Here is a 19,814-nt window from a genome sequence, read left to right on the forward strand (position 1 = left end):
AAGTCCCTTTATGCTCTCTAAAAATACAGAGAGAAACATATGCGATACTCTAAACTAAGAGGCAATACCAAAGCACTAAAACAACAGCCACAATGACGGGCTAAACTTAACACAGTAGCGGAAATCCCAGACAAACAGCGAGCTCTACGAGACGTCCCTGATATATGGTGGTTCTGATGTGTGTGAGGCAGAAGCAGCAGTTTGATGATCAGAAGACTACAAGAAGTGACGGTGCAGGCATCACTCGAGTCAATCAGAATAAATGTCACATGCAGAGCAAATACGAACCCTCTTCACCTATCCAGTAGAGCCACTCCATGCATTAAAACACAAAAAATCATCACTAGTTATACAAAAAAGCTTCCTGTGTGGGGGACATCTGGAAAAATAGCTACAGCATAGATCCATTTGAGTGACGTCATGAAGATGCACAGTGCGTTCGTTTTAGAGAGTAGTAATCACAAAGTCATAAAGGTTTTTTAAGAAAGCACAAACAAGCCATTCTCATGGGTAATGGTGCAAAGTTTGATGAAGAATTTGTTTCACATAGTGAAACCCAGCTGGGTAAGAGCATGCATTTGTCTATGTGCGAATGCCAGGGAGGTTTTGATGTCGCTGGTTCTTTCCTGGGTCTTAGAATGAAGGGGTGGAGTGCCTTTTCCCAGAATGCTTCAGCGATGACACTGGACAAAACACAAATTTAAGGTTAGGGGGTCATGACGGCTCCACAGTAATTTGCACATTTAACTTTGGCATTAAGGGCAGGACTAGACAATGTTCTTATTTATACTTACATGAAGTATTCTATATTCTTTTACTCTGACTCGGCTAGAAGAAAGAAAAGAGGCCTTAATCAAACCAAGAAACTATGATCAACTAATGACTACATTCTATAAGCTGGTAATTGTGGATGTTTAATAATGTTAAATAATTAGGGATGCGCCGATATTAAAATTCAAATAATCCAATAATTATTGTCATGCTATGTCCAAGAACAAATAAATGGCCGATATTAAGATTTATACTATTTATACTACTTTGTCTATATAAATAAAAATAAATAAATATTTATACTGCTACAAGTGAATTTAGGCATCACATTATAATGTACACTTGTACAGTATGAAAATGGATATTCATTTTGCTGAAGATTAACAGTGTTATTGATTTTTTTTGTGTATTTTTAAAGATTTAGTTTTTTAAAGACTTTAAATGAGCACTAGATGACAATAATGTCAGACTTTGTTTTGTGTTTTGCTCCCCATGTGCCTTCCTTGCCCTTATTTGGTCCTTCCTGTTTCCTGTTCCAATTATGTTTATTGATTCCAGGTGTTTCTCATCATCCCTTCGTCATGTCGTGTATTTAAAGTGTGTCCTATTCTGAGTTGGTCGTCCGGTATTGAATGTCTGTGAACGTCGATCCCCGTGTCCTACGTGTGGTTTTCTCTGTGTTAAATAAAGTCTGTGATGATTCTCCTTCGTCTCCTCGCTCCTTCACAGTAGGCACATCGTGACAGAATACCGGACCAAGAACAGTAAGTGGCGCCCCCTCTCCCCGTGTTTGTTTTCCGTTTTCAAAAGTCTTTTGTTTTCCTGTTTGTTTCCCCCCGAGATCATGGAAATCGCTGCTCGTTTCTCCTCCTTAGTCCGCCGAGATCTCCCCTTCTTTGAGTACGCCTGGGAATTCTGCGGGCTCGCCGTGGCGACGGCATTGGATGACGCCACCATCAATTCTCTGTTCTGGCTCGGGGCCAACTACCATCGCCCCATGGACCTCCCAGACACCAAAGGACTATGCTGGAGGGACGGGATCTACTGGTGTCTGGGGAGTGTCCGGGCCCGAGCCAGAACCAACCCGCCGGCCGTTCCTCAGTCAAACCCGCCGGCCACGGCACTCTCCAGCCCGTCGGCTGTTCCGAAGCCAAGCCCGCCAGTGTCGGCTCCTGCCCCTGAGTTCGCTCCAGTGCCAGCTCCTCGAAAGCTCCTTGCTGTGCCTGCTCCTCCAGAGCACCCTCCAGTGCCAGCTCCTTGTAAGCACTTCCCAGTCCCCAAGTTTAGGCCACGGAGGGCTCCTGTTCCCGAGTTAGGAGGGCTCTTGTTCCCAAGTTAGGAGGGCTCCTGTTCCCGAGTTTAGCCCAGAGAAGGTTCCAGTCCCTGTGTCTAGCACAGAAAGGGCTCCATCGTGACAGAATACCGGACCAAGAACAGTAAGTGGCGCCCCCTCTCCCCGTGTTTGTTTTCCGTTTTCAAAAGTCTTTTGTTTTCCTGTTTGTTTCCCCCCGAGATCATGGAAATCGCTGCTCGTTTCTCCTCCTTAGTCCGCCGAGATCTCCCCTTCTTTGAGTACGCCTGGGAATTCTGCGGGCTCGCCGTGGCGACGGCATTGGATGACGCCACCATCAATTCTCTGTTCTGGCTCGGGGCCAACTACCATCGCCCCATGGACCTCCCAGACACCAAAGGACTATGCTGGAGGGACGGGATCTACTGGTGTCTGGGGAGTGTCCGGGCCCGAGCCAGAACCAACCCGCCGGCCGTTCCTCAGTCAAACCCGCCGGCCACGGCACTCTCCAGCCCGTCGGCTGTTCCGAAGCCAAGCCCGCCAGTGTCGGCTCCTGCCCCTGAGTTCGCTCCAGTGCCAGCTCCTCGAAAGCTCCTTGCTGTGCCTGCTCCTCCAGAGCACCCTCCAGTGCCAGCTCCTTGTAAGCACTTCCCAGTCCCCAAGTTTAGGCCACGGAGGGCTCCTGTTCCCGAGTTAGGAGGGCTCTTGTTCCCAAGTTAGGAGGGCTCCTGTTCCCGAGTTTAGCCCAGAGAAGGTTCCAGTCCCTGTGTCTAGCACCGAAAGGGCTCCAGTTCCTTGTCCAGCCATGGCCTTCTGAGTTCCTCCTGAACTGTCTGATCCGGCATGGCTCCCCGAGCTGCCTGCTCCGCCAGGGCTCCCCGAGCTCCCTCTTCCGCCATGGCCTCCTGAACTGTATGCTCCGCCATGGCCTCCTGAACTGCCTACTCCGCCATGGCTTCCTAGTCTGCCTGCTCCGCCATGGCGCCCCGAGCTCCCTGCTCCGCCATCGCCCCTGAGCTCCATGTGCCGCCATGGCACCCTGGACTGCCTGATCCGCCCTAGAGGTATTCCCCATGTCCCAGTCCTGCACCAGCATCCAGGGTGCCCACCCCCACCCCCCCTGGTGGAATTGTTACGGCGCGGGACACGCCTTCCAGAAGGGGGGAGTAATGTCAGACTTTGTTCCTTGTTTTGTGTGTGTTTTGCTCCCCATGTGCCTTCCTTGCCCTTATTTGGTCCTTCCTGTTTCCTGTTTCAATTATGTTTATTGATCCCAGGATGACTTGTTTCTCATCATCCCCTCATGTCGTGTATTTAAAGTGTGTCCTATTCTGAGGTGGTCGTCCGGTATTGAATGTCTGTTAATGTCGATCCCCGTGTCCTACGTGTGGTTTTCTCTGTGTTAAATAAAGTCTGTGATGATTCTTCTTCGTCTCCTCGCTCCTTCATAGTAGGCACATCGTGACAAATAAATGTGCGGAATTAAATATTCAGTATCAGCCAATGTATATACTACTGTTCAAAAGTTTTTAAATAATGTTTTAAATGTTTTTTTTAAAGAAGTCTGGGCTACATTTGTTTGAAAAATACAGTAAAATCAGTAATGTGGAATTGTGAAAAACTATTTTCTATCTTAATTTATTTTTAAATGTGATTTATTTCTGTGGCGTGGCGGCAAAGCTGAATTTTCAGCAGTCATTACTCCAGTCTTCAGTGTCATATGATCCTTCAGCGATCATCACCAATATATTTGGTGCTCAAAAAACATTCCTTATTATTATTTATGTTGAAAACAGTTGTGATGTTTAATATTCTTGTGGAAACAACTTTTTTTAGCATTATTTAATAAATAGAAATTTAAAAAATATATATTAAACTGAAATCTTTTGTATCACTATAAATGTCTTTTGTCACTTTTGATCAATTTGCGTCCTTGCTGAATACAACCATTAATGTCTTTAAAATATCTCACCCCAAACTTGGAATGGTAGTGTATGTAAATTTGTAAATGTACAAAAATTAAATATATATATATATATATATATATATATATAAAATCATTAATATTGGCCGATAACTCATACGATACCAATATATCGTGCATCCCTATAAATAAAAGCTTGGAAGCTTATTACAAGGGAAATGGACTTTGGGCCTTTACTGTTTTAATTATTATATCAGTTGTCATTCTGAGAGAAGAGAAGTAAAGGAATAAGTAAGAAATAAGGGTAAAATGACAAACAAGGCCTTTGGGACTCACCCTTCTCCCTTCCATTTCGCATGTTCTCCTCTTCTTCCTCTATACCGTCGTCCACTGCATAATTGATCAACATTACAATTACCACTAAAATCATGAAGTGGGTACTTAGAAGACAGAAGTGAGTCTACAAATGTACCTGAGTGAAGTTCTTTCACTAGTGACGACATAGTATTTGTGATTGAGTCTGCAGCCACTAAAAGATCATTACGGAGATTTCTTGGTACACCTGGATGAAAGAGGAACATTTTCAGATCACAATATCCAGAGCTATAATATATCAATCCAAAATTAATTTAGCAACTTAAATTTCAGTCTGTTCCTCACTATCATATTGCATTAGATGTCTTGGAATATAGTCAATAACAGTTGTATAGACTACATTTATGGTATTTTTAGTGCTAAAAGCCCAAGTCTTTATTTATAGAAAAGATAGGTTTAGACATTATTCCCCTAAACATCTTTTAATCTTGTAAACTTGTTATGAACATCTCATAATCGTCTTCTAAACTTCTTAACATCTCCAAAACCTCTTCTAATCATCTTCTAATGATATTTTAAATATGTTCTAAGCACCTTCTAAATATGTTCTACACATCTACTAAACATCTTCTAATCATCTTGTGAACATCTTCTAATAATCTTCTAAATATGTTCTAAACATCTTTTAATCAATTTCTAATCATCTTCCAAACATGTTCTAAACATCTTCTAACCATCTTTAAAAACATGTTCTAAACATCTTCCAATCATCTTCTAAACGTCTTCCGATCATCATCTTATAAACATCTTCCAATCATCATCTTATAAACATCTTCCAATCATCTTATAAACATCTTCTAATCATCTTGTGTGGATGTTAATGTCAATGCAAAGCTTCAGACTTCTCACCCTGAGAGAAGGCATCCAGCACGTCATCTCCGACCCCTGCCAGGCAGTCCTGTGGCGTGTGTGTGGGGGTTGAGCCGGCTGAGGTGGAGCGGATGGGCATAGGCATGGTGCAGCTGGCACTGTGACTGGGAGATGAGTGGGGCGAACTCCCCGTCTGAGCCTGTAGGAGAGAGATGAGGGAGGAGAACGCAAAAATTACACTACATGTGTAATAACCTGAACCTCCATTGGTCCCTCGCTCCCCAAGTAGCACTAATAAAAAGCTACTACTTCAGACACACCTATAGATATTTGATCTGTTTCTTTAGGTTATAGCGCATACATCTTTGGCCTGAGAGCTCACTGAGCAGCATGCAAGTGCCATTAGAGGAGCAAAAGGATGGTAGAAAAGGGCCGCACTATCCCACAGATTGATGCTGGGCCCAAGGCCTGTGGCCCACTGCCAGGCAGCAGATGGCTGGCCAGACTGCAGTCACATTAGACGTGAGGTGCTTAGCCCTGATGAAAGGAGAGCAGGTCTCTGATATTTGGCAGGGAGACATGCAGCTCGTGGTCCCTCCCTGGGTCATAAGAACAAAGCAGCGGGACTTGACTGGAAATGGGAGCTTCATGTCCTCGTTATGAGGAGCAGACGTGACAGAGATCGCCCACAGAGACAGTCTGCGATAAGCTCATGAGATATCCATGCTTTATTCTCATTAATCAACTTTCACTTATTAGTCATTTTTAAAGTTTTGTAGCAGTAAAAAAAAAAAACATTTCTGTCAGCATTTACTCATCCTTATATCAGTTCAAGACTATATGACTTTCTTTCTTTTGTGGAACACAATGGACTATCGCTCCAAAAATGACAAAAAGAGTTGGGATGCACCACTATTAAAATACAGATACAGATGATTATTTTCATGCCACGGCCAATGACTGATAAAGCAATTTTGTCTAAATAAATTAAAAATGAGGCACTAATAAACAAACATTTTAAATGCTGCAAGTGAATTTAGGCATTACAGTATTATACTGTACATAGCCTTAAAACTGCATATTCTTTTTGAGATTCGCTAAAGATCACATTACAAGATTACATACAATCAATGTTTTGTAGTGAATTTTGAGTAAATATTTTGTGTTAATTTAAAGGGGTCATACACTCTAAAAAATGCTGGGTTAAATACAACCCAGTGCTGGGTAAAATAGGGACAAACCCAGCAATTGGGCTGTTTTGACCCAGCGGTTTGGTTAAATGTTTAACCCAACCTTCTGGGTAGTAACCCAAACGCTGGGTCAAAACAACCCAATTGCAATAATGTTTTTTTAGCAGCATCATATGACCCCTTTAATTTCAGCAATTTTTGTATACATTTATCATTCACAAAGCTGAGTAAAGTAACAGATTTGCTACAGATTGCTACAGATTTTAAAGATGAACTGTGAGTGTTATATGATAGCAAAGTCAAATGAGTCATGAACTAATTTCAAAGTGTATTTAGTATTTTCATTCTTTCCAGAGCTGGGGGGGGGGCATTCATTTTCATTGTATGGAAAAGAGCAGCCTAACATTCTTTATAGTATCTCATTTTGTGTTCCACAGAATAAAGAAAATTAGGGTGAATAAATAATGACAGAAGTTTTTATTTTTGTCAGTGATCCTCTTCCATTTTCAACCTTTTTGGAAATATCTGTGGTTTGCCAAACACAACACATATGTTAGATCAAACTTTTCCAGCTGTGACTCTGCGTGTTTACTCCAGAATTGCAGAGCTGTATTAAAGGAACACTTACTGACTGTTTCTGCTCTTCATCCTGTCAGCCAGAAGATGAGAGATGACAGTGAGTGAAAACAGACACGTCAGAGAAACAGCGGTGGGAGAGAGAAAGGTGAACCAAAAAAAAGAGAGACAAAAAGTGAGCACAGAACGAGAAAACAAATGAAGTTTTCATACATGCCGTGGGAAATGAAGAGCCAAATTGTTGTCCAACAAGTTTCGTACCTTCAGCAGCCTCATGAGACTTTCCAGCTGGACCATTAGTTCTCTCCTGCTCTCCTGCAGGGCCGACATGCGCCTCTCCAACTCATCTTTTCTGTGCCTGAACCAAATGACAGACAAAATGAATAAATGAATCACCATATGAATCATAAAAATCAATGACTGCCAAATAGACACGACTTAAAGGGCACATATGATGGAAAACAGGATTTTCTTTGCTCTTTTGAAATAAAAAGCTCCTTGTACTATGTTCATAATGCAAAGCTCCCAACACAACCCACTCATACAATTTATAAAATCTCTAAGTGGGAAAAATGGCTCATGCTAAAATGGTATTGACTTCAGAACCACAAGTAGAGGACATTGCATATACTATTCTTAAAGGTAGAGTACCAAAAACAAAGCTTTTATAATAATGGTAATAATGGATAATGGTAAAATGTAAAACTAAATTACGAAATCTTGATTAACATAAAAAAATCAAGACAAAAGTGCAGAATATGACCCCTTTCCACTCAAGTCCTTCATGAAATCGATTGGATTGCTCAGAAATGCACATAATGTGGCTAAATATCCATGAAACTAAAACAAGGAGGGCAAAAACAGCACATAATGGAAATGTGCTCATTCACTCATCTAATGAGACCAACATATTATTAAGAAAACTAATTTGGCTCCTACATGCCCTCTGGTGCCCATAAAAGGTACTCCGTTTAAATGACTTGAACAATGAGTGAAATCCCACTCAGTCCATTTAAAACCTGTTATGTACCTAATAAATTCAAATGTGACCCTGGACCACAAAACCAGTCTTAAGTCGCTTGGGTATATTTTTAAATGTTCTGAAACACTCTGGTTAACTGAAGTTATGGGTAATTTGAAGTTGGATGCTTCCTCTTTACAACTCTGATTAATTCTACATCCATTCGGTTGTTGTTGTTGTTTTTTGTACATGCGTGTATAAAGGCAATGTGTGAATGTGTTTGTGTACCGTAGCAGCCGTAGCTCTGCCAGTAGAGTGGGGTTCTGCTGGGCTTTCTCAGGGGTGGGTTGAGAAGCCTGTTCATGTTCTAGACGTAGGCGCTGGATTTCCTGCAGTATCTCCCTGTAGGCACCAAACACAGTAACCAAAATTAACTTCACTGGCACCTATTGAAAGCACTCAATTCTAATGTAACACAGTCTCTGTAATCACTTTAGTCTTCATTAATAATAATCATTATTATTATTATATAATTGTAATTAATAAATATTAATTCTAAATAATAATTAAATATTTAATTTAATGATTTAATTAAATTTTTCAAGTGGACCATTGACGCTCCTAATTGAGATTGTAGATAGAGTGTCAATGGTCCATTTGAGAGATAGGTGGTGGTAATGCACTTATAAGTCTGCGATCCGCCGTAAAGCAAGAAGAAGAAGAAGAAGAAGACGCCTCATGCGCCTGCTGTTGAGAACGCACGCGCTCAGGACAGTTCGAACAGTTCGGACATTGCGTGAATCAGAGGTAAAAAAACGATATAAATACTGTTCAGTTTCTTGCACAGACCGATCGTTTCGTGTCTTTACACATCAATGTATCATCACGAGCCACAGGGTTTAATTTGGTTTTGTTTGGGTGAACTATCCCTTTAAGTTTTGTTTGAATAATTATTGAATGTATTACAACAATAATAATAGTAATTATTATTATTACTGCTATTATTATATAAATTAACTGTTAATAATATTTAAATATTAAATGTTTGTATTGGTCGAATAATTAAATATATTACATGATTACAGCATTTCAATTATTGTTATTCTTTTATGGGACAGTAAACATGAACACATAATGACTTATTTTAATTTAGCTTAAAGAGATGTAGTTCCATTGCAAAGCAAGAAACATCCAACTATTCAAAACCCCACCTGTTTTTGTTCTCTAGTTCTGCGATGAGCTGCCTCTGTTGCTTATTAGCATCAAAGTTGAAACTCAGATCAGTTGGAGGGCATTGCTGAAAGACAAAATAATTAGTATTACTGATTATGCGCAAAACTAATTAGAAAGATGCCGATAAATGAACACATAAAAAAATACGTTGCCTAGTTATGGAGCATAAACATGCTGTAGATTTTCATTAATTCCACACAGTAAATAAAAAGTGTCCTCTGAAAACGTCATCAACAAGGTGTTTTTTTTTTCTTTCCGTTGTATAGTATTGGTGTAATTTAAGTGTGTTTGTGAGTTGAGTCTCACAGTGGAGTTGCTGGCCTCCGCTGCCAGACGAGCAGCATATCGCGCGATAAGACGATGTTCTTCATCCAGTCTGCTGGGACTCTCAAGGGTGCTACTGTCCAGACAGAGAGACAGAATAAGAAGAAATACATACAGCAAGAAGAAGAGAGGCAAAGAGAGTGATGGAGCATGAGACGGATGATGGCAGATGTGAATTCCAGAAATCAACACGAGTAATGAAACATCGGAGATGATAGATGACCATCAGGAAACAGTTTTGGGGAAGATACTCTAAAACGTGGCTACTCAAGCTATAAGCTACTCATAGTTCAAAGCAGCTTAAGTACAGCCATTATACATAATATAATTTATTATAATACTATTATACTCTATTAATAATATACTACTTAGCTGCATTTAGCTGTATTTATTACATACAAAGTCAAGATATAATATAATATAATATAATATAAAAAAAATTTGATTTTCAGTATATTTTGTCATTGTTCATTTAATTTGAGTGATTTTATATAAATTTAATTTTTTATCATTACATTAGATTATTTATAATAGATCAGTATTAGCATTTTCATCCACCTTAAACCTTCAGAGCAGGTACCTTGTGTCTGAGTGGATGCAGAACGCAGACGTGTGCAGTGGATAGGCTCTGGTAGTGTGGCTGGCTCTTATGTTATAGGGTTTGGCATATGGCTGGAGCAGATGACGGAGCATATGTTTTCCTTCCTCATTAAGTGCTCTACAATTAGGAGTGAATCACGTGTGCATATGTGTGAATGTGTATGTTCTGTGAGTTAGACACCTCACAAAAACACACATTTATCAAAATGCACACACTGCATTCATCAATCAAATATAACACAACTATTATATTAGTCTGATAATACAATAGGATAATAAATGGCTTGCATAGAGTTGGACTGCTGTGTCAGTCCCTGTGGCCCCGCCGCCGTGACCTTCCTGAACTCTCACAGTCTCAGCGGAGTGATTCATTAAGTGGGTTGTTTCCATGCCAGACGTCTCTCAGACAGACATGCTGTTTATAATAATCAGTGTCATGCTGAGAATGATCCACTGGAATCCTCTTATTGATATGGCACCCTGACAGCAACTGTTAGGCCATTATATTGACACTTAAAGGTGCTCTGGGTAATTTTTTTCTCATTAAAAAGCTTTACACAAAGAAATGAGGAGCACTTTCAACAAATAGAGGGTATGTTCAAAATGATGTGCACTAAAAAACAGTGCATAGCAGGGGACAAAAAAAAAATGGGGTGGGTGAGCTGCATTTAGCTGTATTTATTACATACAAAGTCAAGAATATATATTAATATAATATAATATAAAAAAAATTTGATTTTCAGTATATTTTGTCATTGTTCATTTAATTTGAGTGATTTTATATAAATTTAATTTTTTATCATTACATTAGATTATTTATAATAGATCAGTATTAGCATTTTCATCCACCTTAAACCTTCAGAGCAGGTACCTTGTGTCTGAGTGGATGCAGAACGCAGACGTGTGCAGTGGATAGGCTCTGGTAGTGTGGCTGGCTCTTATGTTATAGGGTTTGGCATATGGCTGGAGCAGATGACGGAGCATATGTTTTCCTTCCTCATTAAGTGCTCTACAATTAGGAGTGAATCACGTGTGCATATGTGTGAATGTGTATGTTCTGTGAGTTAGACACCTCACAAAAACACACATTTATCAAAATGCACACACTGCATTCATCAATCAAATATAACACAACTATTATATTAGTCTGATAATACAATAGGATAATAAATGGCTTGCATAGAGTTGGACTGCTGTGTCAGTCCCTGTGGCCCCGCCGCCGTGACCTTCCTGAACTCTCACAGTCTCAGCGGAGTGATTCATTAAGTGGGTTGTTTCCATGCCAGACGTCTCTCAGACAGACATGCTGTTTATAATAATCAGTGTCATGCTGAGAATGATCCACTGGAATCCTCTTATTGATATGGCACCCTGACAGCAACTGTTAGGCCATTATATTGACACTTAAAGGTGCTCTGGGTAATTTTTTTCTCATTAAAAAGCTTTACACAAAGAAATGAGGAGCACTTTCAACAAATAGAGGGTATGTTCAAAATGATGTGCACTAAAAAACAGTGCATAGCAGGGGACAAAAAAAAAATGGGGTGGGTGAATAACTGTGTCCTAGGAGAAACAAATGGGTCTTCCTCAAATGTTTTAACTGGAAATATGCCCCTGCAAACTTTTATAATAATAATAATAATACATATAACATTATAATAATATTCAATTATATTAAACTGTATTCGAAATATTAAACATTACTAAATTAAAATAATATAATTATTATTATTACAACATGTAACATTAATAATAATAATAATAATGGTGATTGTGATGATTATCATTTATTGTTATTTTATTATTACATTACAACAATATTCAATTATTAAAATTGCATTTGAAACATTAACATTTAAAAATAACATTAAAATATTTTATTTATTATTACATATAACATTAGACTAATATTCAATTATATTACATCTGTATTTGACATATTAAAATGTACTAAAATTAAAATAATTATTATGTATTATCACAACATTATACATGCAACATTACAGTAATATGTAATTATTAATGTTATTCTGAATATGTAAATTTTATTCCAAATCAAATGATCAAATTACTCAAATTAAAATTATTATAAATAAATAATATGATAATAATAACAATGATGATCATCATTATTATTACAAAAATATTCAATTATTATTATTATCATTACATATTAAATTACAGTTAACATTAAAATATGCAATTAGATTATTATTATTATTGTTATTATTTAACACACACTTGTGCTTATAAAAGTGCATCTAAACAAAACAAAGCAAACCAATGAATACAATAACAAACACAATCTAAAGTTTATAGACCGATCATAACAATGGAGTCTCATGTGTGTGATCCACCAGCCACACAATGAGTACAAGAGAAAAAGTAAAATGTCCAAACATGCAGTCCCTTATGGAAAATTAAAAATGGGTGGCACAGCTTCCATGCTTCCTCTATACAGTCCAAAAATGGGAAAATACTATCAAAAACAGATCACCACCTCAACTTTATTACCAAAATAAAATTATATACAGAAGCTAGAAGTGACAGTGTGAACATCTGTTATTATGATAAATATTAACAAACTACTTCATATAATTATTAGTTTGTCAAAAGAATATAAAAGTCAGAAACGTCACAAACATTTTACATTCTAAATGGACCTGAAGGGGGAAATTTTTTAATGTAAAATAAAAATAAAAAGCATACTCTGACCTCTTCCAATGCAAAAGTGGATAAAGGACATGGAAAGCATATCAACATTCTCTGTACAGCTAGACTGTGATAGAGGTGGAGTCTATGATTTCACATCCAGTGACAGGTGGTCAATACTCACTTAACTTCAAATTAAAAACTCATTCGGAGCAAATGGAAAATTATATTTCTGTTCTGGCAGCAAGACTGGCCATGACCCAGCAGATCATAAATTCTACACAAGGCCACATGTCCTTGAAGGCCCGACTAGAGAGGTGCACCGTCAGCAGAGAGACTCGCTCGCGCTCATTGTCCTGCCTACAGCTCTGATGTTCCTACAAGGCCATGCAATCACACCCAAAATGAGTTAGAGAGAGAAAGAAAAACTTCTCATGAGGTTCAAGGCCCAAAACATTTCACACATAATCTTGTTGTTGATGATTTGAGAAGATAGAGAAATCAAGGGTTGTAGTATTTTTTTTATACATTTTTCTTCAAAATACACACTCATTAAAATGTATATATATATATATATATATATATATATATATATACACACACAATAGTAATAGACTTGACTATACTGCTCAATTTGAAACAAGAACACATGGTGTTAAAACACGTTATGGTTTTCATTAAAAATATTTAGTAAAAAAAAACAAACATTTACATTAACGCACTGTAACATTTATGATCTTTTTGTGTACCATTGTGTTTTTCCTGTGACCCAGTTCTGATTAGTTCATTCTGCTCACCTGTTATCTTGTCAATTATCTCCTTAATCCCAGCGTTTAAATATCCTTCTAGTCCCTGTTCGAATACGTTTACATTTTATGTTTGGTTGTTTCCCTTGAGATGTCTATTAAAGTTGATTCCTGAATGTATTCCTTCGTCGTGTGATTCCTTACTACAGCCAAACACGTGACACCCACTTAATAGCAAATAAAAACATTATAATTAATATTAGAGAATAAATTTCAGTCTTATACCATGTGTATTATTTAGCTGTTAATTATAGTATAATTCATTGAAATCCTCATTGCTGATGAGTCAAATGTAGTTCAGAACAGTCTTTAAGATTCATTCTTTCAAAAATCTCATTTATAAATCTTTTTTTTTTTAATCTAATGCAGTAATTTTTCTCGTGCCTTCTCTTTAATCTGGCTGTTAGACTATAAGGATTGGCCATAAGGTTTATAGACGTGGCTGCTTGCCACTTGTGCGTCACCCCGATCACGTCCCAGGTTTGTACCAAGTGTCACTACTGAAATGAAACAAGATGATGATTTTGTAACTGTGTGCAAGTGTGCATAAATCTGTCTGCTTTATAAACTGCATGAGCAATGTCATTTTGGAAAGTCATCTTCATCAAGCTGTAATGCACAGCATTACTGTCCAAACAAAATATAATCACGGTTTACAACATGGCAGACATCAGCAATGTCAAAAGTTCTGGTACTTCAGTATACTAAGATAATATATTTAAAAGAAAAATGTTCAAAACCAAACTTTTTCAGTACTTTGGTAATACAGAGACTCATTTTCCACAGCCACAGTACTGAAACACGGCTGCTTTCCAAATGTATCACTACCATTCAAAAGTTTGGGCTCAGTAACATTTTTTTAAGCATCTGATACTTTTATTCAGCAAGGACACATTAAATTAATTAAAAGTGACAGTAAAGACATTTATAATGAATTTCTATTTCAAATAAATGCTGTTCAACATTCTATTCATCAAAAACTCCGGTAAAATTTTTATCAGGGTTTCCACAAAAAAATATTAAGTAGCACAACTGTTTACAACATTGATCATAATAATAAGAAAATCAGCGAATCAGAATATTAGAATGTTTTTCTGAAGGATCATGTGACACTGAAGACTGAAGTAATGATGCTGAAAATCCAGCTTTGCATCACAAAAATAAATAACATTTTAAAATATATTCAAATAGAAAACAGTTCTTTTAGGCTGTGATAATATTCCACAATATTACTGTTTTTACGGTATTTTTGATCAAACAAATGCAGCCTTGGTGAGCATAATAGAATTCTTTCAAAAACATTTTAAAACATCTAACAGATTCAAAACTTTTCGAGCTTTTGATAACTCTTTATATACCTCAGCAATTAATCAGTTAAAGTAATAAATAATTAGTTATTATTTATATTCATATTTAACGTTTTTAATCTGTGGAAGAAAATAGGTAACTAGAATCGTGAAAATGTTCTTGTGTTGATATAAAATTGTATCTTAATCACTAACCACCCACAATCTAATTGAACCTGTTGCTAAATGGACTGAAATAGAGCTTGAGTCCCAGTAAAGTGTTCTTTGCCAGATCACAGTAGTCTGTTGCATCCTCCATATAACGAAGAATTTATCACCGGCCTGAAAGTTGCATTGCATTCATTACAGATTTTGTTGATGCACTTGCAGCTTTACCTGATTTGCATAATTCCTTTAGCGAATGAGGTGCTAAAACAATGCAGATAGCACGTGCAAATAAACGATCACCGGATCACCTTGGGCTGTAACCCAGCCTGAGATGCACCAAGGGTTCACAGACAGCAGCCAATTTCTCGATTGAATGCTTTTAGTAATCTGTGTAATTTCACCGGTATCGGTATCGACTACTGAAAATCATCACGACTCTAACAAGCGTAATCAAGTGTGGCAGGTTGAACCCAGCATAATTACATAAGAATGCTAAGGAGCACTTCTTGTGTCCCCTAACATCTCCATTTTGGCAGACTCCAGTAAACGAGAGTCGAGACGAGAATTAAGTGCATTATAATTCTGCATACATTTTTGGCGCCGCAGGCATTACCAGCACTTGACATCGTACTCACACAAACAATGTGTTGTAACGTAAGACTGTGATGTTGGGTGAAAGGTTCAAGCAGAGAGTCTGACAGTCTGTGTCTTTGATTTCATAACCAGTGGCGCGTTATTGATGGAAGCGGAGATGAAACATCTACAATCTCCCTCGACCACAGACCTCATTTAAATGCATGGCATCTCCGATCGCCTGAGGTTAAAGAGTCAAGTAAAGCCAGCTCCTTTTAGACTGACTCTGATCTTTACGGTGAGGGACTTCATGTAGGGTGAAGTGTTTACCCGTCCACTAGTCCTGCCTTAGACGCTGGGCTATATTTAGAGCAGAATACACAAGCCAACCCCTCTCTGTGCAAAACATGCCACATCTGGTACATTTAAGTGATTTGCCGTCATGACTCGCGTCGCTCTGAGACTCGGTAAGTATTTTAGTATTCATCCAATATTGAGTATACTGTCAGCGGCCTGACACTATGACAACAAATGTAACAACTTACTTTCCAATATGTGTTGAAATGAAGGCGTGCGCCACAAGAAATCCTGCAAGGAATGGGCTGCTTTGGCAGCAGCTGTAAATAAACGGAGAATGGTGGATCTTATAAAGACTGGGATTGAATTTTCAGCTGATGGAAATGTTTGCACCAGAGTTGACCAGTATAATAAAATACAAAATGTTGCGCAATAAACCATGAGACACTTGGGTGCAAGTATCTTTTCGAAAGAAATTGACATTTCTATAGCTTAAAAAGTAGAGCATGGCTCTAGCAATGCCAAGGTCATGGGTTCGATTCACAGAGAAGGCATGAACTCATAAAATATATACTCGCTTCAGATAAAAACATGTGTAAATGTAAATCATAAAAAAGCTTTAAGATTGTTGACGATAAGCTTACAATGCTAGAGACCATTTTGACTGTGCAGGAAACATCTCAGTCAATCAACAAGTCAATCCCTCTGAAAGTTTCTGTGTAATTCACACACTGCATCAAACCATCTCTTATAAATGTCACGTTATGAAATACTGCTGGAGTGACAGCATGATCATTTTTCAGCTGCTGAAAACCTTTGCGTGAGAACTTGGCATAAGAATGTAAAACAAACTGTTGTACTTTTTCACCACGTTCATCTAACCATCATTTTCTTCATAAATCGTAATCATGAATGTTACTGAAAAGGGACAGTTCCTCCAAAAATCATCGTTTACTCACCTTCATCTCATTCCAAACTGTATGACTTTCTTTCATCTACAGAAGATATTTTGAAGAATTCTGGTAACCAATCAGTTTTGGTTACAACTGACTTGTATTAAACACTCACACACACACACACACACACACACACACATTAATAATTTTTTCAAAATGTCTTCTTTTCTACAGACGAAAGTCATACAGCTTTGCAATAACATGATAGTGAGTGATTGATTACAGACAATTTTCATTTTCATTTTCAACTATGACTGGGAAGGTTTTCAGTGTATAACAATTTAAAATTCATTCTGTTCTTCACATAAAGTTATTGTATGGCACCAGAAGACGCGAAATTTAGTGCTCAAGTCAAACTGATTCATATTATGGTACTTTTTTCCACATTTTTTGTCATTTCTGAAACATCATCTGTCCTCATTCGCTTTTATTTTATGGAAAAGAGCAGCAGGAACATTCTGCCTAAAATCTCTTTTTGTTTTCTGCAGAAAAATGAAAGTCTCAAGTGTTGAAGCATTTGGAATGGCATGAGGATGGATAAATAATGACAGAATTTCATGTTTGGCTGATCTAACCCTTAAACTTCACAATGCCTGAAAGACCAGTGTTAACTGACTACAAGTAAAGGCATTTGTCTTGGAAACCTGGGCATGTGTCAACAGCACAAAACAGAAAAAGCCAACCTGACCAACTCTCTATTTACAAGATAAGGCTTTCGTTCCATCAGAGTTTATCTTCCAGATCACCTTGGGCTGCAGCCCAGCCCGGGAAGCGCAGAGGGTTCGGAGACAGCAGGCCAATTTCTCGATTCAATGCTTTTAGTCATCTGCCTTTGAAAGGCAAACATTCAACCTAATTCTGCAGTGATGCAATAAACATGGAAAATATTCCGCCCAGAGAAAGATGCTACAATCATCTGCGCGCAACATAATTTCAAAACAAGCCATTTTACATAACAGGCTTAAGTGGAGGAGCTTAAAACACACACACACACACACACACAATCAGTATGCAGACAGAAGCCTGTGTGGAACGCTTACCTTTTTGAAGGCGTGGGCGCCCCGGAGGAAATGAGAACGGTATCGTTCATGTCGTTGGCCACTGGCCTCAGCTGACTGCAAAATCACAGAGTTCAAGTCAAGCATAGACACAAACCTACGGATGACGCTCTAAGCTTTCCAAGCGCACAAGGGACATCAAACCGCTCTAAGAAGTGATGTTATTTTTGAAGTACACCGTTTGAGCGCACATTAAACTTCCTCATCATAATTGCCTTCCAGATGCACACGTTTTAATTTAATGCTATTTGCCCAAACTTAATTAAGTTAACAAGACGACAAAAGGGTTTGGAGGAATTCTAATTAAAGCTGCAGAAATCCGAGAAGGTTGGGAGAAATAGGAGGGGGTGACATTGCAGAAGGTAACTTGTGTGAGTAAACAGTGCCACGGGATCCATCTGGACTCAATGCCCGTCAGTCCTGATGGACACACATGACAGAACTTTTCACTTCATTCGATAAGTTCGATAAGGGTAATTCCAAAATTTTGACATAATAAACCGTTTTTTTGTCTAGTCACTATTTTTGCTCCTATTAATTCACAAAAGCTCATTTGTACATTTTCATACAATCTGCTTGTGACCCACTGCCGGTTAGGTTTAGGGGTCAACCTTCATGCTTATACTTTATTTCTAAAAATCACACATTTCCATACAAATCACATCATACAAATTCATATGAAATCGCCACATTAAAAACTTCCCTTCCTTATACTACGTTGTAATTTTTTTGTGAAATTGTAAATAAAACATTAAAACATAAAACATCAAAATAAAAGATTATTGGAATACATTTTTACAAGGAAATGCTATTTCATTCTTTCTACTTTAAAATGTTATGTTTAATTCAATGTGTTACTTACAGTTTCTTTGTAATTAATTGTAAAATTTTTGAGTGAAAACTGTTTCTATACCAAATTTGTTGGGTCTAGTTCATGTGTATTTTTCCTATTTTTTACCTCTTGTTTAATACATTTTCATAATTTTTTCCAGCTATTTATGATTAATGAATAGAGATCTGAAATTTAGAGTTCAGCACATCTTAAAAAATGTATCTTAACTATTGAAATTTCCTTAACTTTTCAGTGACTTTTTAGTCTGAAAAGCATAATTGTAAAAATGTCCCAATATTCCCAAGTTTTCTCTGGGTACCCTGCTTATATCTGAAGTGTTTGTCTGCTGCAATACAATCTCTTCAAATGAAAGGAAACATCCAAAGAATGTTGTTTCTTAGTTCAGTCGCTCGGAGGTTCGGCGCATTTGCATTAATGAGACGTCCTAATGTTAATGTTCCCTGAGGCTGCTAGCATCATGTCACACGACTCGTGAAACATCGTTATATTGCAATCCAAGCAGCCGAGCTGTGGCATCCTTCTGAGACCTTAAAGCAAAAAGTAACCAGCATCGAGCAAAGTGATCCAACACATGGCAAGAAAATCCCCAACAACATGCTAGACCTTTACTATAACTGCATGTTAAAACCACAAAAGACTCATTTTATATTAATAAAGCGCTTCTGTTCTATGCAATTACTCACTCACCTCCCGCAAGGCAAAGAGTGGCCGTCTGTCAAGCGGTGAGACGTAAGCGGTGACCGCTCTGTCCAGCTGCCTGTCCTGTTCTGTGCTCAACTGAAGGAGCATCTCAATGCACAACACTGCTGCTGTCTCCAAGGAAACCTGACAGTCACGTGACACGGTGACGATCCAGACACACTCTTACTCTCTCTCTCTCTCTTCCAGCCTCCCGGCTCCTCAGTTTAGATGCACGTACAGTACTTTCAGCCACTCAGAAATAGATGCAATATTCTTCCCTAAGAACATTTAAATTTCTCCAATCTGTTTCCAGCCACCCACATTAGTCATAATCCAGAGCAAACAATCCCCTTTTCCAACAGAGCTTCATTTACAACACAATTACTATACACAATGCAGCCTACACAGAAACAATAGTCTAATACTTAA

General features: G+C 38.1%; 1 protein-coding gene across 5 annotated transcripts in view; it reads right to left on the bottom strand.

Annotated features, from left to right (window-relative positions):
* Window positions 1-541: 541 nt before the first annotated feature.
* The window catches only part of LOC107741848 (dystrobrevin beta-like), a 55,023-nt gene continuing 35,750 nt past the window's right edge, over window positions 542-19,814 (bottom strand). For 3 of the 5 annotated variants that reach the window (XM_016554644.1, XM_016554646.1, XM_016554645.1), the window contains 9 exons: window positions 9,438-9,528; window positions 9,110-9,195; window positions 8,187-8,300; window positions 7,199-7,295; window positions 6,990-7,010; window positions 5,211-5,370; window positions 4,459-4,548; window positions 4,323-4,376; window positions 542-683 (listed from right to left, as the gene is read on the bottom strand). In XM_016554644.1, coding sequence (XP_016410130.1) covers window positions 634-683; window positions 4,323-4,376; window positions 4,459-4,548; window positions 5,211-5,370; window positions 6,990-7,010; window positions 7,199-7,295; window positions 8,187-8,300; window positions 9,110-9,195; window positions 9,438-9,528 — 763 coding nt within the window. In that variant the 3' untranslated portion in view covers window positions 542-633. Of the gene's footprint in view, window positions 684-4,322; window positions 4,377-4,458; window positions 4,549-5,210; window positions 5,371-6,989; window positions 7,011-7,198; window positions 7,296-8,186; window positions 8,301-9,109; window positions 9,196-9,437; window positions 9,532-17,833; window positions 17,909-19,814 lie in introns of all 5 variants that reach the window. The other 2 variants (XM_016554642.1, XM_016554643.1) reach the window with 2 other exon arrangements.

The sequence above is a fragment of the Sinocyclocheilus rhinocerous genome, unplaced genomic scaffold (genome assembly GCF_001515625.1).
Source record: "Sinocyclocheilus rhinocerous isolate Xijiao unplaced genomic scaffold, SAMN03320098_v1.1 scaffold1157, whole genome shotgun sequence".
In the NCBI taxonomy this organism is placed as follows: Eukaryota; Metazoa; Chordata; class Actinopteri; order Cypriniformes; family Cyprinidae; genus Sinocyclocheilus; species Sinocyclocheilus rhinocerous.